Here is a 23,576-nt window from a genome sequence, read left to right on the forward strand (position 1 = left end):
GCTCAGACCCCTTCCCCAATCTTCCTCGATAGGTCCTGCACATTCGTTTCCCAGACAACCTGCATTGTCCAAATGCCTGTTTTGATGAGACACTTGAGGTCAACATCACAATCCAATATGTACTGGATCTAACTACCCCCAGTTCTCCAACCTCCTTTCCTATTTCCTGGATGCCTGAACCCATATCACCTCAGACCGCAGGGTTCTCAGCATGATCCAATTCCTTTCTACTCTCCTGCCCTTCCCTCTTCAGGGACCCTTTTCACAAGCTTCTGTTGGAACAAGAAAGCCAATCCCCCCTTCAGGTGGGAGCTGTCAGAAGGTTCCTATTCACTTGAGAGGAAAGGGGTTCTGTTCCCGCTATTTCCTAATTCTGAAAGCCAAAGGTGGTCTCAGACCTATTCTAGACTTGTGACATCTCAACTGATATCTCAAGAACCTGAGGTTCTTCATGGTCTCCTTGACTTCCATCATTTCGTCACTGGATCCCAGGGATTAGTATGCTGTCCTCGATCTAAAGGATGCCTACTTCCACATTTCAGTTTTTCCTGGTCACAGGCATTTGGTAATGTCTGTAGTGAACTGAAACCACTACCAGTTTGTGGTGCTCCCTTTTAGCCTGTCGACCGCCCTGCAGGTTTTCACAAAGTGCATGGTGGTAGTAGCAGCCTTCCTCAGAAAGAAGGGAATCCCCATGTTCGTATACCTTGACAACTGGCTGGTCAAGGGCCAGTCCAGAGCTCAAATGGAGGCCGCCATCTGTCTCATCCAGTTGATCTTCAAAGCATTAGGCCTTCTGTTAAATGTCCAGAAGTCCACCTTGATTCTGGTTTAGAGAATAGAGTTGATTGGAGCACTACTCGACTCTGTGCAAGCAAGGGCTCTACTTCTGGATGACAGGATCCTCTCAATTATGTCCCTAATAATATCTCTTCAAGGTCATCGGATCACAACCGTGCGAAACTGCCTGAGCATCCTGGGTCACGTGGTGTCATGCATACATATAGTACAACACTAGACTGACTCAGACATCTACAAGCCTGGCTAGCCACAGTCTACTCCCCCTCTTGCCATCACTTGGACTCAGTGCTCACGATTCTGGTACATGTCCTCAGCTTGCTAATATGGTGGCTAGATTGTATGTGCAGGGGTACCCTTCTCAAATACCCAGTCATCCTTGTCTCTGGTATGCGATGCGTTGGCTCTCTGCCAGGGAGCCCACCTGAGGTCCCTCAGAACCCAAGATCTTTGTACTCAAGAAGAGCTTTCCCTGCACATCAGTGTCAGGGAACTTAGGGCAGTGGGTCTAGCCTATCAATGTTTCTACCTCACCTGACTGGCAGATCCATTTCAGTCCTCATGGACAATACGATTGGTATGTTCTACATAAACAGGCAGGGCCGGGTGTGTTCTTTCCCCCTGTGCCAGGAAGCAATCCACCTGTGGGAGTTCTATATATCAATCACTCCATCAGTCAGAGGCATCTTATGTTCCTGGGACTCAGCAGATCTTTCTCCTCTCACTGTGAGAGGCCTTTTTGTCCAAACATTGTGAGGGACATCCCCTAATGATGGGGGACACCCCTTATAGATCAGTTTGGCACCTAAACCAACAGGAAATGCCACCAGTTTTCCCTGTGAGGTCACAGCCCAGGCTTTCTTGCAGATGCATTCTGGTTACAGTGTACAAGGCACCTGTGCTATACATTTCCTCCTATCCCACTGATTCACAAGGTTTTGATGAAGATCAAGTGGGACTGAGCATGGGTCGTCATCCTAGCCCCGGCAATATTGGTTCTCCATCCTTCTAGCCATGAAAATGGATATACCACTGCAGCTTCTGCTGAACCCAAACTTGATATCCTGGGGTCATAGCCAGCTGTAGCATTTGAACCTCGCATCCTTTCATCTGGTGGCCTGGGAGGTCCATGGCTGAATCCAGAGGAGCTAGTTTGCTTAGAGCAAGTCCATGAGGTCCTCATGGGCAGTAGAAAACCATTCACCAGAGCCACATACCTGGCAAAATGGAAGTGATCCTCCATCTGGTGTTCTTGACATCAAGTCCTGTCCTTGCAGTCATCCCTCCAACTTACTCTAGATACCTGCTTCTGCTCGGACAACAAAGTCTAGCCATTTTATCAGTCAAGGGCCATTTAGTGGCTAGCTTGGCCTTCCATCCCAAGATTGACAACTGCTGTCTTTTCACAGTCTGTCTTTTCATGGTCATCTGGTTTCTCAAAGGCCTGGAGAGAGTATACCTACAGGTTAGGGATCCCACCCCCACGTGGGACCTAAACTTTGTGCTGTCAAAGCTCACAGGACCCCCATTTGAACCCTCTGGCAACATGCTCGCTGTTACAGCTCTCCTGGAAAGTAGGCTTTCTGGTGGCCATCACTTTGGCCAGGCGAGTTTCGGAGATCCAAGCCTTCACCTCAGAGACCCCATATACCGTCTTTTTCAAGGACAAAGTTCAGTTGAGACCACACCTGAGATTCCTTCCGAAAGAGGTCTCGCAATTCCATTGCAATCCAGCAGTTTTTCTGTCAGTGTTCTGCTGTAAGCCACATGCAAATAGAGAAGTGCCTCCGCTGGTTGGACATTCGGTGTGCCCTGTCTGTTTTACATACAAAGAACCAAACCATTCCACAGATCCACTCAGTTCATTATAATAGCAGAAAGAATGAAAGGTCTCCCCATTTCTGTACAGAGAATCTCATCGTGGATTACTTTGTGTCTCAGAGCACGTTACGAGCTCGCAGATATTCTGCCCCGGCCTAACCTACAGTGCGTTCTACAAGGTCCCAAGCCTACTCCGCCGCTTTTTTGGCACAAGTTCCAATTCAGGACATCTGCAGGGTGGCAACTTGGTTGTCAGTTTACACGTTCATGACTCCATACGCCATTACAGAACAGATCAGAGAGCATGTCAGCTTCAACTGGGGTGTGTTCCAGTCAGCCTGTCCTTAATCTCCAAACCCACCTCCAGTGCAACTGCTTGCAAGTCACCTACATTGGAATGGACATGTGCAAACACTTGAAAAAGAAAAAATGGTTACTAGCCTTTCTGTAATGGTGGTCCTTTGACATATGTTGCACGTGTCCATTCCAAAATCTACCCTCCATCCCCTCTCTGAGGCAGTTGGCAAGTAGAAACTGAAGGGGAGCGGGGTTGGCAGGGTCCTTTTTACTGATGCTATGAGCACACTACTCCAGGGGGAACTAGAGCTGATCCAACTGATACAACTAAGGGGAAAAAATCCAGCAACTCTGCTGGGGACATGCACACACTTCCATTGAAATGGACATGTGCAACACATCTCGAAGAACAACAGTTACAGAAATGTTAGTAACCGTTTTTGGTCCATTGTAATATGTGTTTTAAAAATTATTAACTGAACAATAAAATTGCAGGGTTCACGAGATAAAGACAAAGCTGAGAGGAAGCGAAAAGCTGAGATTGCCAGGCTGCGCAGAGAGAAGATCATGGCTCAGATGTCTGAGATGCAGCGGCACTTCATTGATGAGAACAAAGAACTCTTTCAGCAGACTTTAGACGAACTAGCTACTTCAACCTCCAGAGTACTCGATAATAGGTGAAGGGAAAATATTTTAAGTAAAACTTTGAGAGAGTTGATAAATCTCTTTTGTTAATTTCAAATCAAATATTTTCTGGTCTTTCTATTTGAACTCAAAAGCTAAATTTTCCTTTTCTCAGTTGACAACTGTCCAGCTCTTTCAGACCATTTGTTGCTTTTTCAGACCACTTTTTCCCTGCACACTGCTAAAATTATAGCTGAATTTGCACTAAATATCTATGACTGATTCAGAAAATTAAACAGACAAAAAAAACCTGCCTGACTTATAAAATCTTGGTTAGGAAGTGTGGCCAGCATGATTAATTGTTAATTATACTAGGGAAAGTTGTTTTGGACATAGGGAAGTGGGAGTAACTTGTATCTGTTCGTGGGGAAAAATTATTTGTAACCAGCTGAAGATCTAAATTAAGGTGTATTTTGTGGGGGATTGGCAGATGGAAACCATGTGGTATTTGGTCTGTGAAGCAGTTGGGGGCAGCTGGGAAAAGTACAAGCTTGGCCTATATTTATATATTTCTGTTTTATCTGCTCTGAATAAAGATTTATAAAACTCTATGGTAGTACATATGAAATCCTGAAAGTAGTATTCCAAACCTAACAATAGACCATTAACATTAAAAAACCTACGTTATAAGAGAGTTAAAATGCCATCTTAAACTAACAAAACCAATCTGTTAAGAAGTTGTTGGGTAAAAACCAAAGCCTCCAGTATTTGAGTTTGGATGCTATCTTTAATGATGATCCCTGTCTACTAGGTATAATTGGATATTAAATTATTGTCCCCCTCCTTGTAAACTTTAAAAAACAAACCAAACTAAAGACTAAGATTTGCATACACCTCTCTAGCTTTTACTTTCAAGCTTAATGGTAACGATTTAATTACAATTTTAATCTGGAAACAGTTAAAATATGATTTCAAGAAAACAAAGAATATTTTCATGTTAACATCTGGAGGACATAAGGTCTCTCTGAAATGTATAGTTGTACAGTGGTTTTTGGGGACATGTGCATGGATGTATATACAGTAACTCCTCACTTAACGTCCTAGTTATGTTCTTGAAAAATGCAACTTTAAGCGAAATGATGTTAAGTGAATCCAATTTCCCCATAAGAACTAACTCCCCCCCACCCCATTTATATTATGTTGCAGGGAAATTTTTTCACCGGACAAGAGATTATATACATATACAGTATAAGTTTTAAATAATTTTAAACAAACAAATTAATAGAGTACTCACCAGTGATGATTGCGAAGCTTGGTTGAGGCAGGGACATAGCAGGGTTGGGGCACCAGGGCTTGCCCTGCTCCACCTGCCAGACACTCCAGCCGGGGAGCGGGCAAGCCCCCGTGCCTGGATCCTGCTACCAGGCTGGAGCACCGGGCTCGGGGGTGCCAAACAACGTTATAAGAGAACGTTGAAGAACTTCAAAGGAGTATGTTCTCTAATAGGTCAGCAACCTAATAACAAAACAACGTTAACCGGAACAACGTTAAGTGAGGAGTTAATATATGACAAATGTTTGCTTATTTACAAAATGAAAATGAATGAACATAAAACTACACCAATAAACTAATAAAAACTTAAAGCATGATCTAATTTAAATAATTGTCAAATAGTGTACTCACTGGTATAATTTGATTCCAGTCCTACAGTTTCAGATACAAAGCTTACAGCTTTGGGACCAAAGCAAACTAGAGTGACTGAACGGAGACAGGTTGTTACCTGTATATTGTGTCAAGAAGAGCAGGAGGTTAAAGTGGACAGCAGGGCTATGGTCTTGGCAGCATTTGTTCAGAGATCTACTGTATTGTCTAAAAACCGGAACAAAGTTATTCAGGATCCTGGTAAGTTGTGTTCATATTTTGACTATAACATTCAGAAAGAATCATCTGTATCTGCCCTGATTCTTATTCTGAAGTAGAGGTGTTCCACTGTGCCCCTTCTTATTAGTTATATATTTGTGAGCAAGTTCAGATATTGTAGTCAGTGGCAAAACGCTCACTGACTTTGTTAGCGACATGCCTCATAAGTAGTAGCTAGGAAACACAGGCAATATAATATCTAAAACGCTTCCTCTAGTCAGTTATAAATTCAGTTATTGAAAACTGAGGTGTATTAGGTGAAGGTACTATATATTTTCGTGGGTAGAGTAACGGGAATGAGAGAGGGTCAATATGGATGTATTGGAGCTGATATACCAGTCATTATTAAAAGGCTTGGGCATGTGAAGCCATTAAATGTTTTCCAGTTACTTGAGTTTAACACCAAGCCATTCCTCAGTGGCTTTCAGATGTTAGTCCCACGTTTTTCTTTATTCCATCCCAATTATTGGTTTCAGAGTAGCAGCCGTGTTAGTCTGTATTCGCAAAAAGAAAAGGAGTACTTGTGGCACCTTAGAGACTAACCAATTTATTTGAGCATAAGCTTTCGTGAGCTACAGCTCACTTCATCGGATGCATAAAATGGAAAGTACAGTGAGGAGATTTTATATATACACACAGACCATGAAAAAATATACATTGTAAGGAGAGTGATGACTTAAGATGAGCTATTACCAGCAGGAGAGTGGGGTGAGAGAAAACCTTTTGAAGTGATAATCAAGGTGGGCCATTTCCAGCACATTTCCAGGAGTTAACAAGACCGTCTGAGGAACAGTGGGAGTGGGGAAAGAATAAACAAGGGGAAATAGTTTCACTTAGTATAATGAGTCAACCACTCCCAGTCTCTATTCAAGCCTAAGTTAATTGTATGCAATTTGCAAATTAATTCCAATTCAGCAGTCTCTCGTTGGAGTCTGTTTTTGAAGTTTTTTTGTTGAAGGATAGTCACTTTGAGGTCAGAAATCGTGTGACCAGAGAGATTGAAGTGTTCTCCGACTGGTTTATGAATGTTATAATTCTTGACATCTGATTTGTGTCCATTTATTCTTTTACGTAGAGACTATCCAGTTTGCCCAATGTACATGGCAGAGGGACATTGCTGGCACATGATGGCATATATCACATTGGTGGATGTGCAGGTGAACGAGCCTCTGATAGTGTGGCTGATGTGATTAGGCCCTATGATGGTGTCCCCTGAATAGATATGTGGGCACAGTTGGCAGCGGGCTTTGTTGCAAGGATAGGTTCCTGGGTTAGTGGTTCTGTTGTGTGGTGTGTGGTTGCTGGTGAGTATTTGCTTCAGGTTGGGGGGCTGTCTGTAGGCAAGGACTGGCCTGTCTCCCAAGATTTGTGAGAGTGATGGGTCATCCTTCAGGATAGGTTGTAGATCCTTGATAATACGTTGGAGGGGTTTTAGTTGGGGGCTGAAGGTGACGGCTAGTGGCGTTCTGTTATTTTCTTTGTTGGGCCTGTCCTGTAGTAGGTGACTTCTGGGTACTCTTCTGGCTCTGTCAGTCTGTTTCTATAGGACAGGCCCAACAAAGAAAATAACAGAACACCACTAGCCGTCACCTTCAGCCCCCAGCTAAAATCTCTCCAACGCATTATCAAGGATCTACAACCTATCCTCACTGTACTTTCCACTTTATGCATCCAATGAAGTGAGCTGTAGCTCACGAAAGCTTATGCTCAAATAAATTGGTTAGTCTCTAAGGTGCCACAAGTACTCCTCTTCTTTTTGCCAATTATTGGTGTAACTTGAAGCCTGATAGTGCAAGATCTAGCAAAAATACCCCACATTCTGGTAGGCAAAATAAATAAATGAATGAAATAAAATATGCTATAATAAATTAAGAGGCAGTGCTGATATCTAGCTACAGTGGCAAATGGAGCTGCCTGCCCCAGTGTTTCAAATAGACCTTTCGCTATGCATGAGGAGGCTTGTTAGGAGCAGAATTACCAGCTCAGCTTCACAGTTGCCTCAGCCAATGAAACTCCTATAGTTTTCTGCTTGAGGATGTCTGCAGTGCAGGTGGGAGCGAGTTGCACAGCCTGCCTATACAGACTCATTAGCAGGGTCCAGGCTAGCATGCTAAAAGTATAAATGTGAATGTTCCTGCTTTGGCCTTCAAACTCACTTTATCCTCTAGGCTTGAGAGCTTGAACTGGAATGTCCCACGTTGATGTTTTTAGTGTGCTAATGCTAGCTCCCACCTGCAGCATAGACATGCCATCAGAGTCTCCCAATTCTCCCCCATTTATGCCCTCCTCAGAAATCACTCTGGGCCATAACCTCTCACTACACTGAGGATATATTTTTAGTACATATATCAGTTCTATACCTGGATTTATGTTAAACATTTGGCAGCAGTCAGTTCATTTAATGTGCATAGGTGACACATGCCTTAATAATCTGTGTAAAATATTTCTCAGTACAGGGTTTTTTTTTCCTTGTTAGATTCTTTTTGGTAGAGAAACTCAGAAAAAACACTTTGGTTTCAAGACTTTTCTGGTACAGCTAATTTTTGGTTGGTTGGGATTGCTTCATCCTAAATATTCTCTGTTTATATTACGTGTATACAAATACACAACATTTTTCTGTACTATACCTCTCTATTCCACTTACAGAAGATGAATAATTTTCTGTAGGCCTGATTCCCCTCCCCTCCCCCCCAGGGGTCCTGAGCACCCAAAATTCCAGTTAAACTGAATGGGTGCTGCTGGTGTTCAGTGCCTCTGAAATTCAGGGCCTGTTTGATGATTTCATCTTTAGTAACTAATTATTATGTATTTATAACTGAGCCTTTAAACGGTGTTTCAAATGACCTAGCTAAAAAGTATATTTGTAGGGATTGGTAGTATGCTTTAAATTGACTTTCTCAAAGGACTAGTAAAAAGGTGATTTTTTTAATAACATTTAATAAAGCATGTAAATGACAAATGTAAATATTTTAATGTCAGAAATAAATATCTGTTTATTATAGAAAGATTTAAATGCAAAATTGTTTGTTTTTACACAGAAAAATATGACCCATTATTCATGCATCCAGAGCTGTCATGTGGAACACACACGGGTAGCTGTGGACATATTATGCACGCTCACTGTTGGCAAAGGTAATTGCCATGTTTAGAGTTAATAGAAGTGAACTTTATTTTAAACTAGACATAAATGATCCAATCCTTCTCCCACTAATACCAGTTGGAGTCTTAACGTTTACTTCAGTGGAAGGATTAGATGTCAAATACATAATTTAAAATAAAGGCTGTTATAGACCAGTAAAGATATCTAAGATACAAAAGAGAGAACCCATTATAGCTAAATTGCAAACAAGATTTATTAGAAATGATAGTTTAGCATCTGTCATCTTGATATTTTGTCATATAGAGGAGGAATTTATGTGCATGTTGTTAATACTAAAAAAAATTAGTTTACAACTTAACGGTTTTTAAATTTGAGTGGATAAAAGTTTAAATAATGTCTGTAGAAGCCAGAAGGGCTTACCTTCATATGTAAATAGTACTTGTATAATGCTAGGATATTCCCATAATATTAAATATGCATCCTGAAATGATCAGTTCTTTACAGCCATTGCTAAATTTTAATGTTTAAAAAAATGTTTGAATTCTTGCTTAATCTGGAGTTGAGCAAATAATTTGCAGAGAATAACTTATTTGTTCAATATAGCCTTTTCTTCTGCTTGTAGGATGTCCGTATTTCCTTGAATTTGTTCTTTAATTTGCTAGACTGCTATTTTAGCTGGTACGTCTTAATGCAAGTATTCAGTAGTTGAGCTTCATTAATTTGTTGATTAGTCACAAGTCTTTAAGGCATTGCTTCTGCTTCCTGATTAGAACACAGTTTATGATCAGGAAAAGAGCTTGTAGAATAGTGGAAGTTGGCAGTATGTAAGGGCTTGTCTACACTTGGAAATTTAGTAAAAGAGCTATTCTGGAATATTTATTTCACTATAAGCTCCCATATGGACACATTCTCTTATTTTGGAATAAGTTCCCGTTTCTCATTTAGCTTAATCTACTTCCCAAGTGGCTTAACATCAATATTTGTTTCTTCTTCTCTGAGCAAGCAGACTCCCACCCTGCACTCAGGATTGAGTTCTATGTTTGGAATTTTGATTCTTTAGTTCTGGAACACTTATTACTGCATAAAACTTTGTCTTGGTACTTTGGTTTCCCTGGCAATGGCCAACAAAACTGGGAACAGAGAACAAATTTTCATAAAGAGAAGGAAGAGGCACTATTTATTGCTAAAAAAATTTTTTTTTCTGAATAAACCTGAAGCCAAGGATTCTCCCCAAAGCCTTCTTCTTACAGTCTATTTCAAACTTACTTAAAAAAAAAAAATCTAGAAAATCCTGATTTTTAAACCTGAAAAGAATCTTACTTTGTGATTTGAGGTCCATTGCACTAATATTTTTGGTTGAAAAATTAGCTAGAGCTAGCAATTCATAATATTTGATCAACAAGAATGTAATTTTCATATCCAATATTTGTATTTTAGATAATGTTCTTACATGAGCATGAAAAAAATGTCAATACATATTGATTCATACATTAAAATACTATTTTACTGACAAACATTAATATATTATTGTTTTCTAAAGGTATTTTGATGCTGTTCAAGCAAAGGAGCAACGAAGACAACAGAGATTACGTGTGCATACAAGTTATGATGTAGAAAATGGTGAATTCCTTTGCCCTCTTTGTGAATGTTTAAGCAACACTGTTGTTCCTCTGCTTCCTCCACCAAGAGGTTTATTTAACAGGTCAGTTTGCTTTTATAAGCATCCTTGTTAACTATGGAAAAAGCCCCCTCTTAAATCTGTGTAATCTAAAGAATCAGGGCACAATTCTGCACATGCCTGTTATCAGAGCTACACATAAGATGAGATGGTAAATGTTTGCAGAGTTGGGAGGTGCATGTGTACTTCTACCAAATTTTAAAATGCTTTGCTGTCAGTGAAACTAGAATGTGAATTAAACACAGTCAATGGACTACAGAATTGCCAACTCGCTTTGGTATAGAGAGTCTTGTGATATTTTTTTAAAAGTTGCTCATCTCAGGGACAGCAGTTTTTGTCATGTGAAAATCCTGAGCTTTTCAAAATTTTCACCATTTCCCATTATTTTAATAATCTGAAACTAGAACGAGGTTGCCCTCAGTCAAGATAGCTGCCTCTTATGCTTTGTGGTTTGGAAATTACGAGAGTATAGAGGGATAGGGAAATGAGGATAATTTTGTGAGGATAGAGGAATGTGTGGAGGGCAGAGAGGAAGATTGGTAGGAATCACGAATATAGAGTGGCAGGAAGGGTGACTGATTGGAGTCAGCAGGAGAGGAAAGGGCTGGAAAGAAATTGAAGGACTGTAAAGGGAGAATGGGAAAGGAAGGAAAAATCAGAGAGGAAGGTGAGTGTTGGGGGAAAGGTGGGTGTAGAAAGGAAAGACTAGCTGCTTCTGCACACCAGGGAGTGGAGTTTTCCCTCCAACTACCAGGGAAGGAGATGCTCTCATTACTGTGTGTGTGTATTTTTGTGTACGTGCAAGGTTGAATTTTCCACTTAATATGATCTCACATGCACTAAGGATTTTCCTCAGTCAGAAAGCAGACCTCCAAAACAACTTGAATTTATTCTTGTTAAATCATATGTACCAGTTCCATTATTTTGGTGGGTAGGGCATCGTGGCTTCTTGCTTTAATTGTTTTGGTAAGAACTTCAAATACCTTTGGACATAGGTGCCCTGTACATAAATTTATTACAAGTTTTAAACATTAAATATTTGTCAACCATGTGGCAGGGCTCACTTGCTCTTGTCTCTGCTCAAGTCCATGAACAGCTCAGAGACCTTTTTGCTGATAAAACACCCGGTGCAGTTTATTTACAATATTAGGTTCCACCATCCTTATACAATATATAGCCTTACCCCTATAGTCAAGGGAGCCCTCTTCTCCTTAGGCAAGCAGAGGAGAGTGATCCTCCACTTGCTTCTCCACTTCCATCTTGTGCCTCTTGTATCATCTGTGTAATGGCTTAATTAGCCTCTTAGTTCTCCTCAACCCATCAATTAGGCACAGCTTTTCTTAATAAGATCTCTTCTAGAGTAATTAATTAGAGTTGCAGTGACCAGAGTGCTGGCTCACCTGTTGGTGCCCAGCACCCTGTCACAAACCTACAATTCTTAAGGTCTTTGTAGATAGTACAGAAACTTTGTGGTCTGCTAAGTTGTTATAAGTTACTAATAATAGTAACTGACGGCATCAATGTGCCTCTGTATGATAAAACTAAATCTTGCATTAGTGCTGTGGAAGAACATAAGAATGGCCATACTGGGTCAGACCAAAGGTCCATCCAGCCCAGGATCCTGTCTACCAACCGTGGCCAATGCCAGGTGCCCCAGAGGGAGTGAACCTAACAGGTAATGATCAAGTGATCTCTCGCCTGCCATCCATCTCCACCCTCTGACAAACAGAAGCTAGGGACACCGTTCCTTACCCATCCTGGCTAATAGCCATTAATGGACTTAACCTCCATGAATTTATTCAGTTCTCTTTTAAACCCTGTTATAGTCCTAGCCTTCTTCACAACCTCTCCAGGCAAGACGTTCCACAGGTTGACTGTGTGCTGAGTGAAGAAGAACTTCCTTTTATTTGTTTTAAACTTGCTACCCATTAATTTCATTTGGTGGCCCCTAGTTCTTATGGGAACAAGTAAATAACTTTTCCTTATTCACTTTCTCCACACCTCTCATGATTTTATATACCTCTATTATATCCCTCCTTAGTCTCCTCTTTTCCAAGCTGAAAAGTCCTAACCTCTTTAATCTCTCCTCATCTGGGACCCGTTTCAAACCCCTAATCATTTTAGTTGCCAGTATATCTTTTCTGAGATGAGGGGACCACATCTGTACGCAGTATTCAAGATATGGGCGTACCATGGATTTATATAAGGGCAATAAGATATTCTCCATCTTATTCTCTATCCCTTTTTTAATGATTCTTAACATCCCGTTTGCTTTTTTGACTGCCATTGCACATTGCATTGACGTCTTCGGAGAACTATCCACGATGACTCCAAGATCTTTCTCCTGATTAGTTGCAGCTAAATTAACCCCTATCATATTGTATGTATAGTTGGGGTTATTTTTTACATTTATCCACATTAAATTTCATTTGCCATTTTGTTGCCCAATCACTTATTTTTGTGAGATCTTTTTGAAGTTCTTCACAGTCTGCTTTGGTCTTAACTATTTTGACCAGATCTTAGCTATCAGTGGAACACATGAATACAGTTTTCTTCAGTATGTCTGTTTCTGTTGTAGTGTACTGTCTCCACGTAACAATGAATTGTCTAGTTTCTCCAGGTCGAATATTGTCAAAGCAGATAAAACTAAAAAGATTAAGGGTGACTTTTTTGTAGATTACAGTACTGCTTATCTGTTAGCCTTTGTAATAGTTTTGTGACCATGGGAAAAAAAAATATTTACATACAGTCACTTTTATTCAAAGACATTTCATAAAGCAAGTTCTCTTTGTGAAATCCATAAATATTTTATTGTTTTGGTCATTATCTATTGAAAATTTCTATTGCCTGCATAGACGCACATATAAATTCAAAACTCTCTTCAGTAACCCAAGTTCTGGAATATAATAAACATTTTTAATGGTATCCTGATAAATTTTAGATTGGGTTCATAGGAAAAATATTTAATGTAAAAGATCTGTGTAGCACAGTGGCACATGGCAGAACCTGTAGTTGAGTAAACATCAATCATTATCAGATTAAGAGGTCAGAGCTGCATTAAAGAGATTTGCTCTGCCAGAGTAGAATCCACCACACGCAAACTGTCATGTGGATTAGTTGTCGTCCGTCCCCCTCCTTGAATGCTGTCTTATTTCTCATGGCAAGTACATTTTACAGGGGCAGTGACAAAACTATCTCCACACAACTTGAAACAGAGACTTTTATGGTTAAGTATTTACTAATTGTAACATGGGTCAAAAGTCATATTTGCAACCCAAAAAAATTACCAATAATTCAAACATGAAATTTGATTCTGTTGAAACTAAAATCTTTATGGAGACCTTAAGGCCTCAGGATTTGTGAATTTCTGTTATCCCTGTTGATGATAATATACAGATAGCTATATCAAACACTTCATTCAAAGTACTATCACAGTGAGTTGGTCTTCTGAATGAGGGGGTAGGAGATTTTAGCAAATGTGTAAGATGCACCACTGTAGAATATAGGAAAAGTAAGAGTAGTACTTTACATGGTAAATCCGAGTAATCTATAAAATATGCACACGTACCAGATATTCTATGGAACAGTGGAGCAGGACTGTGTTTCAGTTTTTTAAAAAAAAAAAGTCATGATGGCATATTGTGATGGTTTATTGCATTTTGAAGTATAATTATGGTTTACACCCCTCTTCTCCCATAATCTTAATATCTGATTTTTTTTCTCAAACTTTGTGCTCAACCTTTCATAGGAGAAATTATGCAAATTATTTTTTTCAGAAAGAGAACAATAATATATATTCTGAAATAGTTTAATTTTTAAAGAATGTCTGTATTCTGTCTTTTGACAGCTTGGATTTTTCAGACCAACCAAATCTAGCTCAATGGATGAGAACAATATCCCAGCAAATCAAAGCATTATATATACTTCGCGATGAAGAAACTGCTCGTAAGTCTGAAGATCTAATATTATATATTCTGAAGTATGGAAATGTTGTTGTCACTGAAAAGAGACTCGGCAAATTGTCACTTAGACATGGAGGTTTTACCTTCTGGTATTTTATTTAAATCCAGATCAGGTTGATAGTCTCTCTGAAAGTTCTCATTGGATAACTGCTCCTATGTGAATTGACTTTGTTGGTCTCCAGTTAGTTCTTAATGTACCAGTTCCATATGTCACAACTGATCTAGCTGGCGACCATGTTTGCAGTCTCAGTACTGAAGCCAAGAATTGCATGGCAATGAGGGTTGAATTAACACTTTCCATACAGCTGGTCTTTCTGTAGTGCAGCTGAGATGATGCTGGCAAAAAAATGTGGTGAAGTTACATCGCCACTGCCCATGTTATAATTATTCTGAGGAATTCTGAACTTTAGTTTCCAATGTTGTCAGTCTGCAACTTTCATGAGCAGTAAAATTCACAAATAGATAAAATAATATAATTACAGAGTTTATTGGACTTTTTTTATACAGATAATTCTTGTGGTAACTCAGAAAAAATGGATGAGCTACAACTACCTAAAGGATTTAGGCCAGACTTCCAACCAAAGTATGTATTTCATCTTTAAAAATTATTCATACCTTTATGTTATAGCAGGGATATAGGCAGAGGTGCAAGTAAGCCGGTACTCCCCGGTACAGCGTACCGGCATGAGCCGGTGCACCGTACTGAGGCAGCCCAGCTTCCCCGGGGGCAATTTAAAGGGCCTGGGGCTCCCAGCAGTGGCTGGAGCCCCAGGCCCTTTAAATTGCCTCCAGAGCCCTGCTGCTAGAGCCCTGGGGTAGCGGCTGCAGGGCTCCAGCGGCTATTTAAAAGGCCCGGAGCTCCCCTGCTTCTACCACCCCAGCCCTTTAAATAGCCACCAGAGCCCTGCCGCTGCTACTCCGGGGCCATTTAAAGGGCCGAGGCAGTAGAAGAGGGGAGCCCTGGGCCCTTTAAATAGCCCCCGGAACTCTGGGCTGCTGCAGCTACTCTGGGGGAGGGGCGTGCACTTACCTTTCAGGGTGGGCTGGGGCTGGCTCTGACCCCTTCCGCCCTAGACCCAGCCCCTTCTGGGGGCCAGACCTGGCCCCAGCGTACCAGTAAGTCACCCCTGGATATAGGTCTAAAACTGGGGTATATTTGTGTGCTATAGTGCTTCAGCTGAATAAGCTAAAGAACTCTGAATCACACTTCCATTAGAGGAGCTGAGCTTATGTTGAGAATTTGGCCATTGTACACCACTACTTTTGCACTACAGTCAATCCTCGATTTACATGGTAGTTATGTTACCTAAAAAAACACTGTGCAAATAAAATCGCATTAAAAAAATACCGAGTGTCTATGGGACATAAGGGTTTTGGTTCCAGGCTCACAAGATGACCTCTCTAATTTATACACTACAGTACTACAGGTTTTATTAAATATTTTTAATGAAATTTAAACTTATTACAGTACAGATACTAACCTTTACTGATGTGGAAGATGAACTTGATACAGTATCAGCATCATGTTGTTGAAGTCAGAAGTCTGAGTTTTTTGTTTATCTGGGGTGTCTGGGGCGGCTGGGGAGTGTGGAGCAGTGGGGTGGGCCTTGACTTTGAGTGGGTGGGCAATGATGAGGGCGGTGGAGGGGGGGCAGGAAGGGTGGGGCTGCCTCCACTCACCTCCTCCAGTTGGCCTTGTGGGGGTCCATAGACATTCTGGCAAGGGGCCCCCCAGGCACGCACCTGGGATAGGGGGTTGGAGTGTGGCAGCTTGCACTGCTACGCCTACCCGCCTGGAGCTCCTGCCAGAGCATCGGGTCAGGGGCTTGCCCTGCTCCGGCCGCCCAGCGCTTCTGCTGGAGAACAGGATCAGGGACTTGCCCCCTCCACCAGCCTGTCGCTCCTGCCAGAGAATGGGGTCAGGAGCTTGGCTCACCTGGTGCTCCTGCTGGAGAGCGGGGTTGGGGGCACACCTTGCTTGGGCTGCCCGGCGCTCCTGCCGGGGAGTGGGGTCAGGGGCACGCTCCGTTCAGGCCACCTGGCGCTCCTGCTTGGGAGCAGGGTCGGGAACATGCCCTGCTCCGCCCGGCTGGAATGCCAGGCAGGTGGAGTGGGGTAAGCCCCCCTGCCCTGACTCTTTCTTTTTTAATGGGAAAGTAAATTAAAAATTCTGCCCTCAAATTGGCACATATTACTCCCATTAGAGTCTTAAAGATATTCTACCCAGTTGTGTTGAGGGCAAAGTCTGGGTAGTGCTGTACAAATATGTAAAATTCCAGTCTAATCCAGACAACCAAAAAATTGATTACTGCATTGCATGGCACAAACTGTTTAAAATAGCATAAAGTGCCAAGTCTTTCTTCCAGTATTCACACAAATGCCACTATTTAGTTAGTAGACTACTTTGCTTGAGTCAGGTAAGCAGGACATGGTCCAAAAGATCTGTCAACTTTGTATAAATCAGAGCATTCAGATATTATGCTTCCACTTGATGTTTAATTTGCCTATTTTCAGAATAGACTTTTAATGCCAATCAACCAATATCTCTCATCTCAGGAGTCTTTATTCTGAAAGCATTAAAGAGATGCTGACAACATTTGGTACTGCAACATATAAAGTGGGACTGAAGGTGCATCCCAATGAACAAGATCTGCGTGTACCCATAATGTGCTGGGGTAGCTGTGCTTACACAATACAGGCTATAGGTAACATTTTGTTTGTAGTAACAACTACTGTGTGTTGGCAAGAGGCTTTTTATTTATTTAACTTTATTTATTTTTTATTTAAATTTACAGCTCTGAAACTTTTTTTTTTTGCCTTCTGCAGAAAGAATTTTAGCTGATGAAGATAAACCATTATTTGGTCATTTACCTTGCCGACAGGTAGGATCAAATAGCAGCCTCCGTTCTGAATCACTGGGTTGTCTTTTTTTTAATCCAGAGTGCCAAAATTGTAGCCTGAAATTATTGGAGAGTTTCATTTTAACTTGGGTTACACCCTTTTCTCTACTGATATCTGATATATTAACTTGAAACAAATGTAAAATATAATTAAGTTGTTTTTCTTCATGAATGCTAAGTATAATAGGCTTGGGTTTGTCTCGTCATAATGACAGTCAAAGCAGGGAGCTTTGAGATTGTAACTGTGTTCTGTAAATCTGTTTACACGTGTGCACACACACACACTGATATCTTTATTACATTGAATTTTTGGCATAATCTATATCTCTCAAAATTATGTGGTAAAGACTAGCTACCTATCTAGAGTAATGTACTATATAGATTATAAAGGCATCATTTTATTCCATCTTGAAGACCTTAATTGTGGTGATTAGTTTGGGGTTGTGTGGTTTTTTTTGGTTTTTTTTTAGGATGACTGCCTTACTTCATTAACAAGATTTGCAGCAGCACATTGGACAGTTTCATCTCTTTCGGCAGTACAGGGTCACTTTTGTAGGCTCTTCGCATGTAAGTTCAATACATTATACTAATTATTTTTGCATAATAAGTACAGCCACTGGTAAAGCTGACAAAAATTAGCTTACAGCAAGCAATATGATTATTTGAGAAACTATATAAGAAGATAAAACCCTGAAGAAACTTTAAAAGCTGTGAGACTTGCAAACGTTCTTTTTTATCTAAAATTTACATGATTTAACATTAATTTGATAAGAACATTTATTTCTGGCATACTTATTGTTACTGTGAATGCACGAATCAAGTTTCAAAAATACACTACAGGAAAGTAAATTTACAGAATCCCTATTGTGGAATGGACTGATGGTGGTTTTTCTTTGTGACCCAGATTTTTTTAACTATTGTTAACAATATTTTAAGTAATTTGGATCAATAATGCTGAGATTTCTCAGTATTAGAACTCGGGGGTGTTTTAGTTTGAGTAGCTGGAAAGCATAGCTTTTGATACTGGCTGAAAAAAAAATCTAATGTAATTACATTGTGTTAACTTGAAAACTATTTGAATTAAACTATCATAAAGCCCTAAGCTTGAAATGTTTGTGGAAATAGATGAGCAGTCTTAGACATCCCAACACTTGAGATCTAAGTCATCTGAAATAGAATATAATAAATAAGATATATTAGCCTGATTATTAGAGATTGTGCTGCTCAGCACCTTTGAAAATCAAGCCAATATCTATACCTTTGTATAAATACATGTATGCTATAAACAGTATATTTCTTGATGAAAAGAACAACACTGTCAAGAATTAAGTAATGTCAATGTCAATAGAACCCCAATGTAAAATTTAAAGCTGTATTAGTTTAACTTACCTTTTTTTTTTCTTCAAGTTACTTAAGTCCTTGTAAGATGAGATAAGTGACAGTAATAATAATCATCAGTAAAGCAACAATTACTTTAACACAAGGTTATTAGATGGGATGGCTTGTAGGGTCTGCACTATACAAAAAGTGCTGTTTTCAGACAATGTTGAGATTCATATATACTCTGAAGCTATTAATAGAATCAATAGAAGTGGATCAGTTGCTGACATCTGCAGTACTAAAGCCAACAGTGAACACTTGCAGTACTAAATCTCTGATAGAAACTGGGGGAAAAAATTATCATAGGTGTTTATGAGTTTGTTGAATTTACCAAAACACTAGCACTTGTAATCTGAAGGTATTGGAATCATCACAGTAGTAAATTGTTCTCAAATAACAATAGCTGTTTAAATTTGCCTAAGCATTCTTCAGTTATTAAGGGAAGATTAAGTGCTCTGGAAACAGTAAATCACCTCTTCACTTGGAGTATTTGCAGCGGTCAACATAAAAATATTCTCAGGTGTGGTGGCTTACATTACTGTACAGTTTGTGACTAAGATTTTTATTATGCTCTTCATCTGGATTTTTCTATCTGGGGTAACGATGTTCAGAGGGAATGCTTTGTGATATTTTTCTTTGGATGTTGCTTTAAATAGTAGATGGTTGTATCTTCAAGGAGGTTGGTTTTTTGTTTTGGTTTTAAATGGAGGTACTCTCCATGCAAAATGGGTGATCTATTATTGCATGGAGTGCTTGATTTATGTTTACTGTATGCTTGCTATTCTAAGTTTACATTTGCACATGGTACGCTAAAAAAAAACCAAACGTACTGTTTTGTTAGTTGCATTATTATTCCACTGGTTACATTTATTTAAAGTAAAATTTAAAACTGTGGGAAGCACTAGTGCCAAATCAAAGCAGGGGTTTAAACCAAGGCTCATATTAAGCTGACTCTCAGCCATGTACATATCAACTGCTATCCTATTTTCCAAAATCAAAGCTTTGTCTTTGCTACAGACTCACTCAAAAAAAAAAAAATCTCAAAAATGTGATCTCAGCTGGAACAATAGCTCTGAGAGGTGTCACTTTCCCCATTCATCTCAGTGAGGTGTTGTCATCACTGGGCTTCTGAGTTGATTTAAATTTTAGCATGGTAATTAATTTGTCTTATAAAATAGGAGAGAAGATTCACAGATCTACACAATTTCTGTGAGTAAGGTCTCATTTTTGGTGCCATAAGTGGAGATAACACCACTTATTTATTTTTCCCTCATTAAGAAGGAGCCAACCCCAAAGAGCACTGCAGAGATTATGGACATATTGAAGCCCAGAGAGGGGAACCAGGCTCAAGTAGCCCAGCAGAGTTCAGAGAGCTGCATAATATCATATTTTAAATGTCTGCATAATCTACAGTGAGCAGTGTCTCATTTTGGTAACTCGCATGGGCAGAGCTTGGGAGAGTACCACCACTTTTTCTATTGCAGTCCCAGTTGTAACCAAAAGAAAAATCAGAACAGAATGTACTATACAGTTTTATACAAATTATTTTGTTCTTATCTCATTTTGGTGAAATATAAAGTTTGGAAACTAGAATAGAACCTGCTCCAGCAGTGTGCATAAGTTCTTGAATTAATTTATTCCTAGCCAAAAACGGAAAGAACTTGTGAGTAGACACTTAAAACATTTAACACACAATTAAGATTGCTATAGTCTATTCTGTAGCAAAAATCAGTGCCAATTCTCTTTGTTGTGTAATTAATACATTTTTTGTTTTTTATATATTCAGCACTGGTGCCTAATGAAAAAAATGGAAATCTTCCATGCATACTTGATATTGACATGTTTCATTTATTGGTAAGTTTTTCATAATGAATACACCTACACCTTTGGTCCTATAGATTACATCTACACTGCAAAAAAACATGGGGCAGTGAGTCTCAAAACCTGGGTCAAATGAGAGCGTGTGAGCCCTATGATTCTATGGGGCTAAAAATTGCAGCGTAGACATTCCTGCTCAGGCTGGAATCCAGCTCTGAGATCCTCACCGGGTTTCAGAGTCCAGGCTCCAGCCCAAGCAGGAACATCTACACTGCTACTTTTAGCCCTGTACTCTAAGCCTGAGTCAGTTGACCCAGGCTCTGAGACTCGCACTGCTGGGCTTTTTGCAGTGTAGATGTACCCTTAAGCATCTTTTATATATCAAAGCTGCAGTTATATATTTTCTGCATAACCACAAGAGTTTCGAGGAAAATGTATGGCAAGTTACGATTCTTTCTCACAGATGTTTAAACTTAATATTTTTTGCTATATTACAGTTTATTCTCTGACTTGGGAAAAAGGGCAGGGAACCCTGCATTATTTGACAGTTATCCCTATGACACATGAAGGAATGGGATAACTGGCATTAAAATTAGTCTCATCGAGTGTCCTGCAGCACAAAGGATGACATCAAGAAAAAACTTACTTATTCTTGAGGCTGTGGCAGAGAAGGGGAAGATATTCATTCTCTTATACTTTCTATTTTTTTCTATTACAGGTAAGCTTGGTGCTCTCTTTTCCTGCCATATACTGTCAGGATTTTTCAGGGGTTAGTCTTGGCACTGGAGATCTTCACATCTTCCATCTTGTCACAATGGCACACATAGTGCAAATTTTACTTACTTCATCAACAGGTAATGCCTCCGTTTTTTGTTTCACTATAAATTTTTCTTTTAATGAACACTAAGGCCGGGTCTACACTTGAAAGTATAGCTATGTTGCTATTTCATACAAGCAAAGAACCCTTAGTGCTAATTAAAATCTATCAGTCACAAATCATACACCCCCATCAGCATAACTGTGCTGGCAAAAGATTACGGCGCAGGCTGGGTTTAAACTTTTGTTTCCCAAAGAAAATAATCTGTGCTTACTAAAGAAAGGAATTAATGCATCCTGCTTTTAGTACTCATGTAACAAGAGGGTCTGGATATGGTATATTGTGCAAAAAAGATCTGTTCTGTGTGACATTGGCAGCCATTCCTGATCCCTGGGAGGAGACAAAACAATCTTTTCCTTGTTTTCTAATGGGGTATTTCTCTTGTTTGTTCTTGGCCTTCTTGTCAACATTTGGTTTGTCATTATTTTAAATGTTTGATACCGATGATAATATAGCCAGGTCTTTAATGCTTCATTTATAAACATCTGTAGTATTCAGAGCTTCACCTCCTCTCTCAACTATTTCTAAAAAAGATTTGTCCATTAAAAATTAAGTGATTTCTAGGTTTAGAATTGTACCTGATTTATTTTTTCTTTGATCTTCAGAAGAAAATGGCATGGACCAAGAAAACCCTAATGGTGAAGAAGAAGTAGCAGTGCTTACTTTGTATAAATTTCTTTGCCAGCATACAGGAAGGTAAAATTATAGTCTCTAGTTTACACAACCATTGTTTGGTGGTGGGACCAGCAGAGAATCTGTAACACCATATAAAGGCTGAATTTGATGTACTGATGCTGTTAAGAGAATCATATTTTAAATTAAAAAGTTCTTACACCTTGTGTGCTACCAATTAATCCTGGTTCATGATTAACTGAAAAAAGTCACATGACAAATCAGAAAATTTCTGTAATTTACCTCTTTAGAGTTCAGTAATATTGGACTATAGAATAGAATAATTTTGATCAGCCATTTGGCATACATAAATAAATCTTGATAGGTTGCAGATGAGTTCCAAGAACTTATTTACTTCTTAGCCACTCAGCCTCTCCCAAATTTTTGATTCCTTATTGTGTTATCTATTGAAATTTAGAGATTCATAAAAAATATTTATCTTCCCATTAGTGTTAGCTTCAAAGTAAACACTCTTTACCTGACATTTGTTTTAGCCAAAGTCAAAAACTGCTCAATATGAAGTATGGCCTAACTTTTATTAAACATATTGTTGTTTAGCTCAGCAGCTTTGTATTAGCTCTATTTTTTACTTACACGCACACTCTCTCTCTCTCACTAATTTTATTCATTCTGTTTTAAGTGCCTTGAAAGAAATGTCCTCAGGCTGGCATCTGTGCAGGAGTATAAAAGCTGGAATTATGCCTTTCCTGAGATGCTCTGCTTTGTTTTTCCATTATTTAAATGGAGTCCCAGCACCATCAGAAATTCAAGGTAATGTCCATTTATTGCTAGATGTACAGGGACAGCTTTGTAAATGGCATGGAAAAAAATGATTTAAATGCCAATGAAAATAAACCACATTAAACTGTCCTTTCTGTAGTAGGTGAAATTAATACTTATTAATAATTAATATTATAAAAGTATAATTAATGCTAATTAATAATGCTGACTTATTACTGATTCAGGACTGTATCTGCACAAAACTGCAAAGCAACAGAAAAGGTTTTTTTGTTTTTGAAAAGTCACTTTTTAATTAAAAATAGGCAAAAACCAAACAATTTTGCACTGTTGTATCTTTGTGTTTCAAAATAATATAGGACACGAAATTGATATTCTAGCGGTTAAAAGGAAGTAAAGGCTCATTGCTTGTTTGAAATCTCATCTTTATTACCTTGAGCATTCTTCTCGTATGAGACCTGCTCCTGCTCCCTTTGACTTCAGTGAGATTAGCAGCAGGCCCTTAATTTTGAATTAATCTTCAAAAGTGAGAGTGTTACACTATATTTACACTACAGTTGAATTCGTGATAGCAACAACCGTAGCTGAGTTCCAGCTATGGTTCAGATAGGATTTAGATATAAGTCTGGAGGTGTTAGTCATAATCAAAAAGAAAAGGCACATATGAACACATACTACTCTCGGTTCCCCATATTTAAAATTGAATTATTTGATATTTTAGTTCTGAATTAAAATTAAAGTCAGTATTTTTTTTCATATAGGCTATTATCAAGACTAGCTCTTGCTGTGTAACATTTCCTTGAGTTATGGCCCCTCGACAAAATGTTGAAACGAGTAAAGGATACTTTTATTGGACTGTATGCAAGACTTTGAGTGAAAAACACTCCCTTCTTCCCTGAACTTCTGTTTTACATAGCTGGGCTTTCCAGTTTTTTCACAGTCTGGACCACATCTTAACTGGGAGCTCATTTCATGAGCCATAACTGGCACT

General features: G+C 39.3%; 1 protein-coding gene across 3 annotated transcripts in view; it reads left to right on the forward strand.

The window, feature by feature from the left end:
* Window positions 1–23,576, forward strand: part of UBR2 (ubiquitin protein ligase E3 component n-recognin 2) — a 106,055-nt gene that overhangs the window by 73,866 nt on the left and 8,613 nt on the right. For 2 of the 3 annotated variants that reach the window (XM_084624457.1, XM_084624456.1), the window contains exons 29-41: window positions 3,412–3,593; window positions 5,243–5,442; window positions 8,499–8,592; window positions 10,101–10,262; window positions 14,086–14,183; window positions 14,708–14,783; window positions 16,757–16,905; window positions 17,027–17,082; window positions 17,571–17,667; window positions 20,267–20,334; window positions 21,017–21,152; window positions 21,781–21,871; window positions 22,488–22,618. In XM_084624457.1, coding sequence (XP_084480583.1) covers window positions 3,412–3,593; window positions 5,243–5,442; window positions 8,499–8,592; window positions 10,101–10,262; window positions 14,086–14,183; window positions 14,708–14,783; window positions 16,757–16,905; window positions 17,027–17,082; window positions 17,571–17,667; window positions 20,267–20,334; window positions 21,017–21,152; window positions 21,781–21,871; window positions 22,488–22,618 — 1,540 coding nt within the window. Of the gene's footprint in view, window positions 1–3,411; window positions 3,594–5,242; window positions 5,443–6,535; window positions 6,618–8,498; window positions 8,593–10,100; window positions 10,263–14,085; window positions 14,184–14,707; window positions 14,784–16,756; window positions 16,906–17,026; window positions 17,083–17,570; window positions 17,668–20,266; window positions 20,335–21,016; window positions 21,153–21,780; window positions 21,872–22,487; window positions 22,619–23,576 lie in introns of those variants that run through there. The other variant, XM_084624458.1, reaches the window with a different exon arrangement.

This window comes from Lepidochelys olivacea (assembly GCF_965140295.1).
Source record: "Lepidochelys olivacea isolate rLepOli2 genome assembly, chromosome: 3".
NCBI lineage: Eukaryota > Metazoa > Chordata > Testudines > Cheloniidae > Lepidochelys > Lepidochelys olivacea.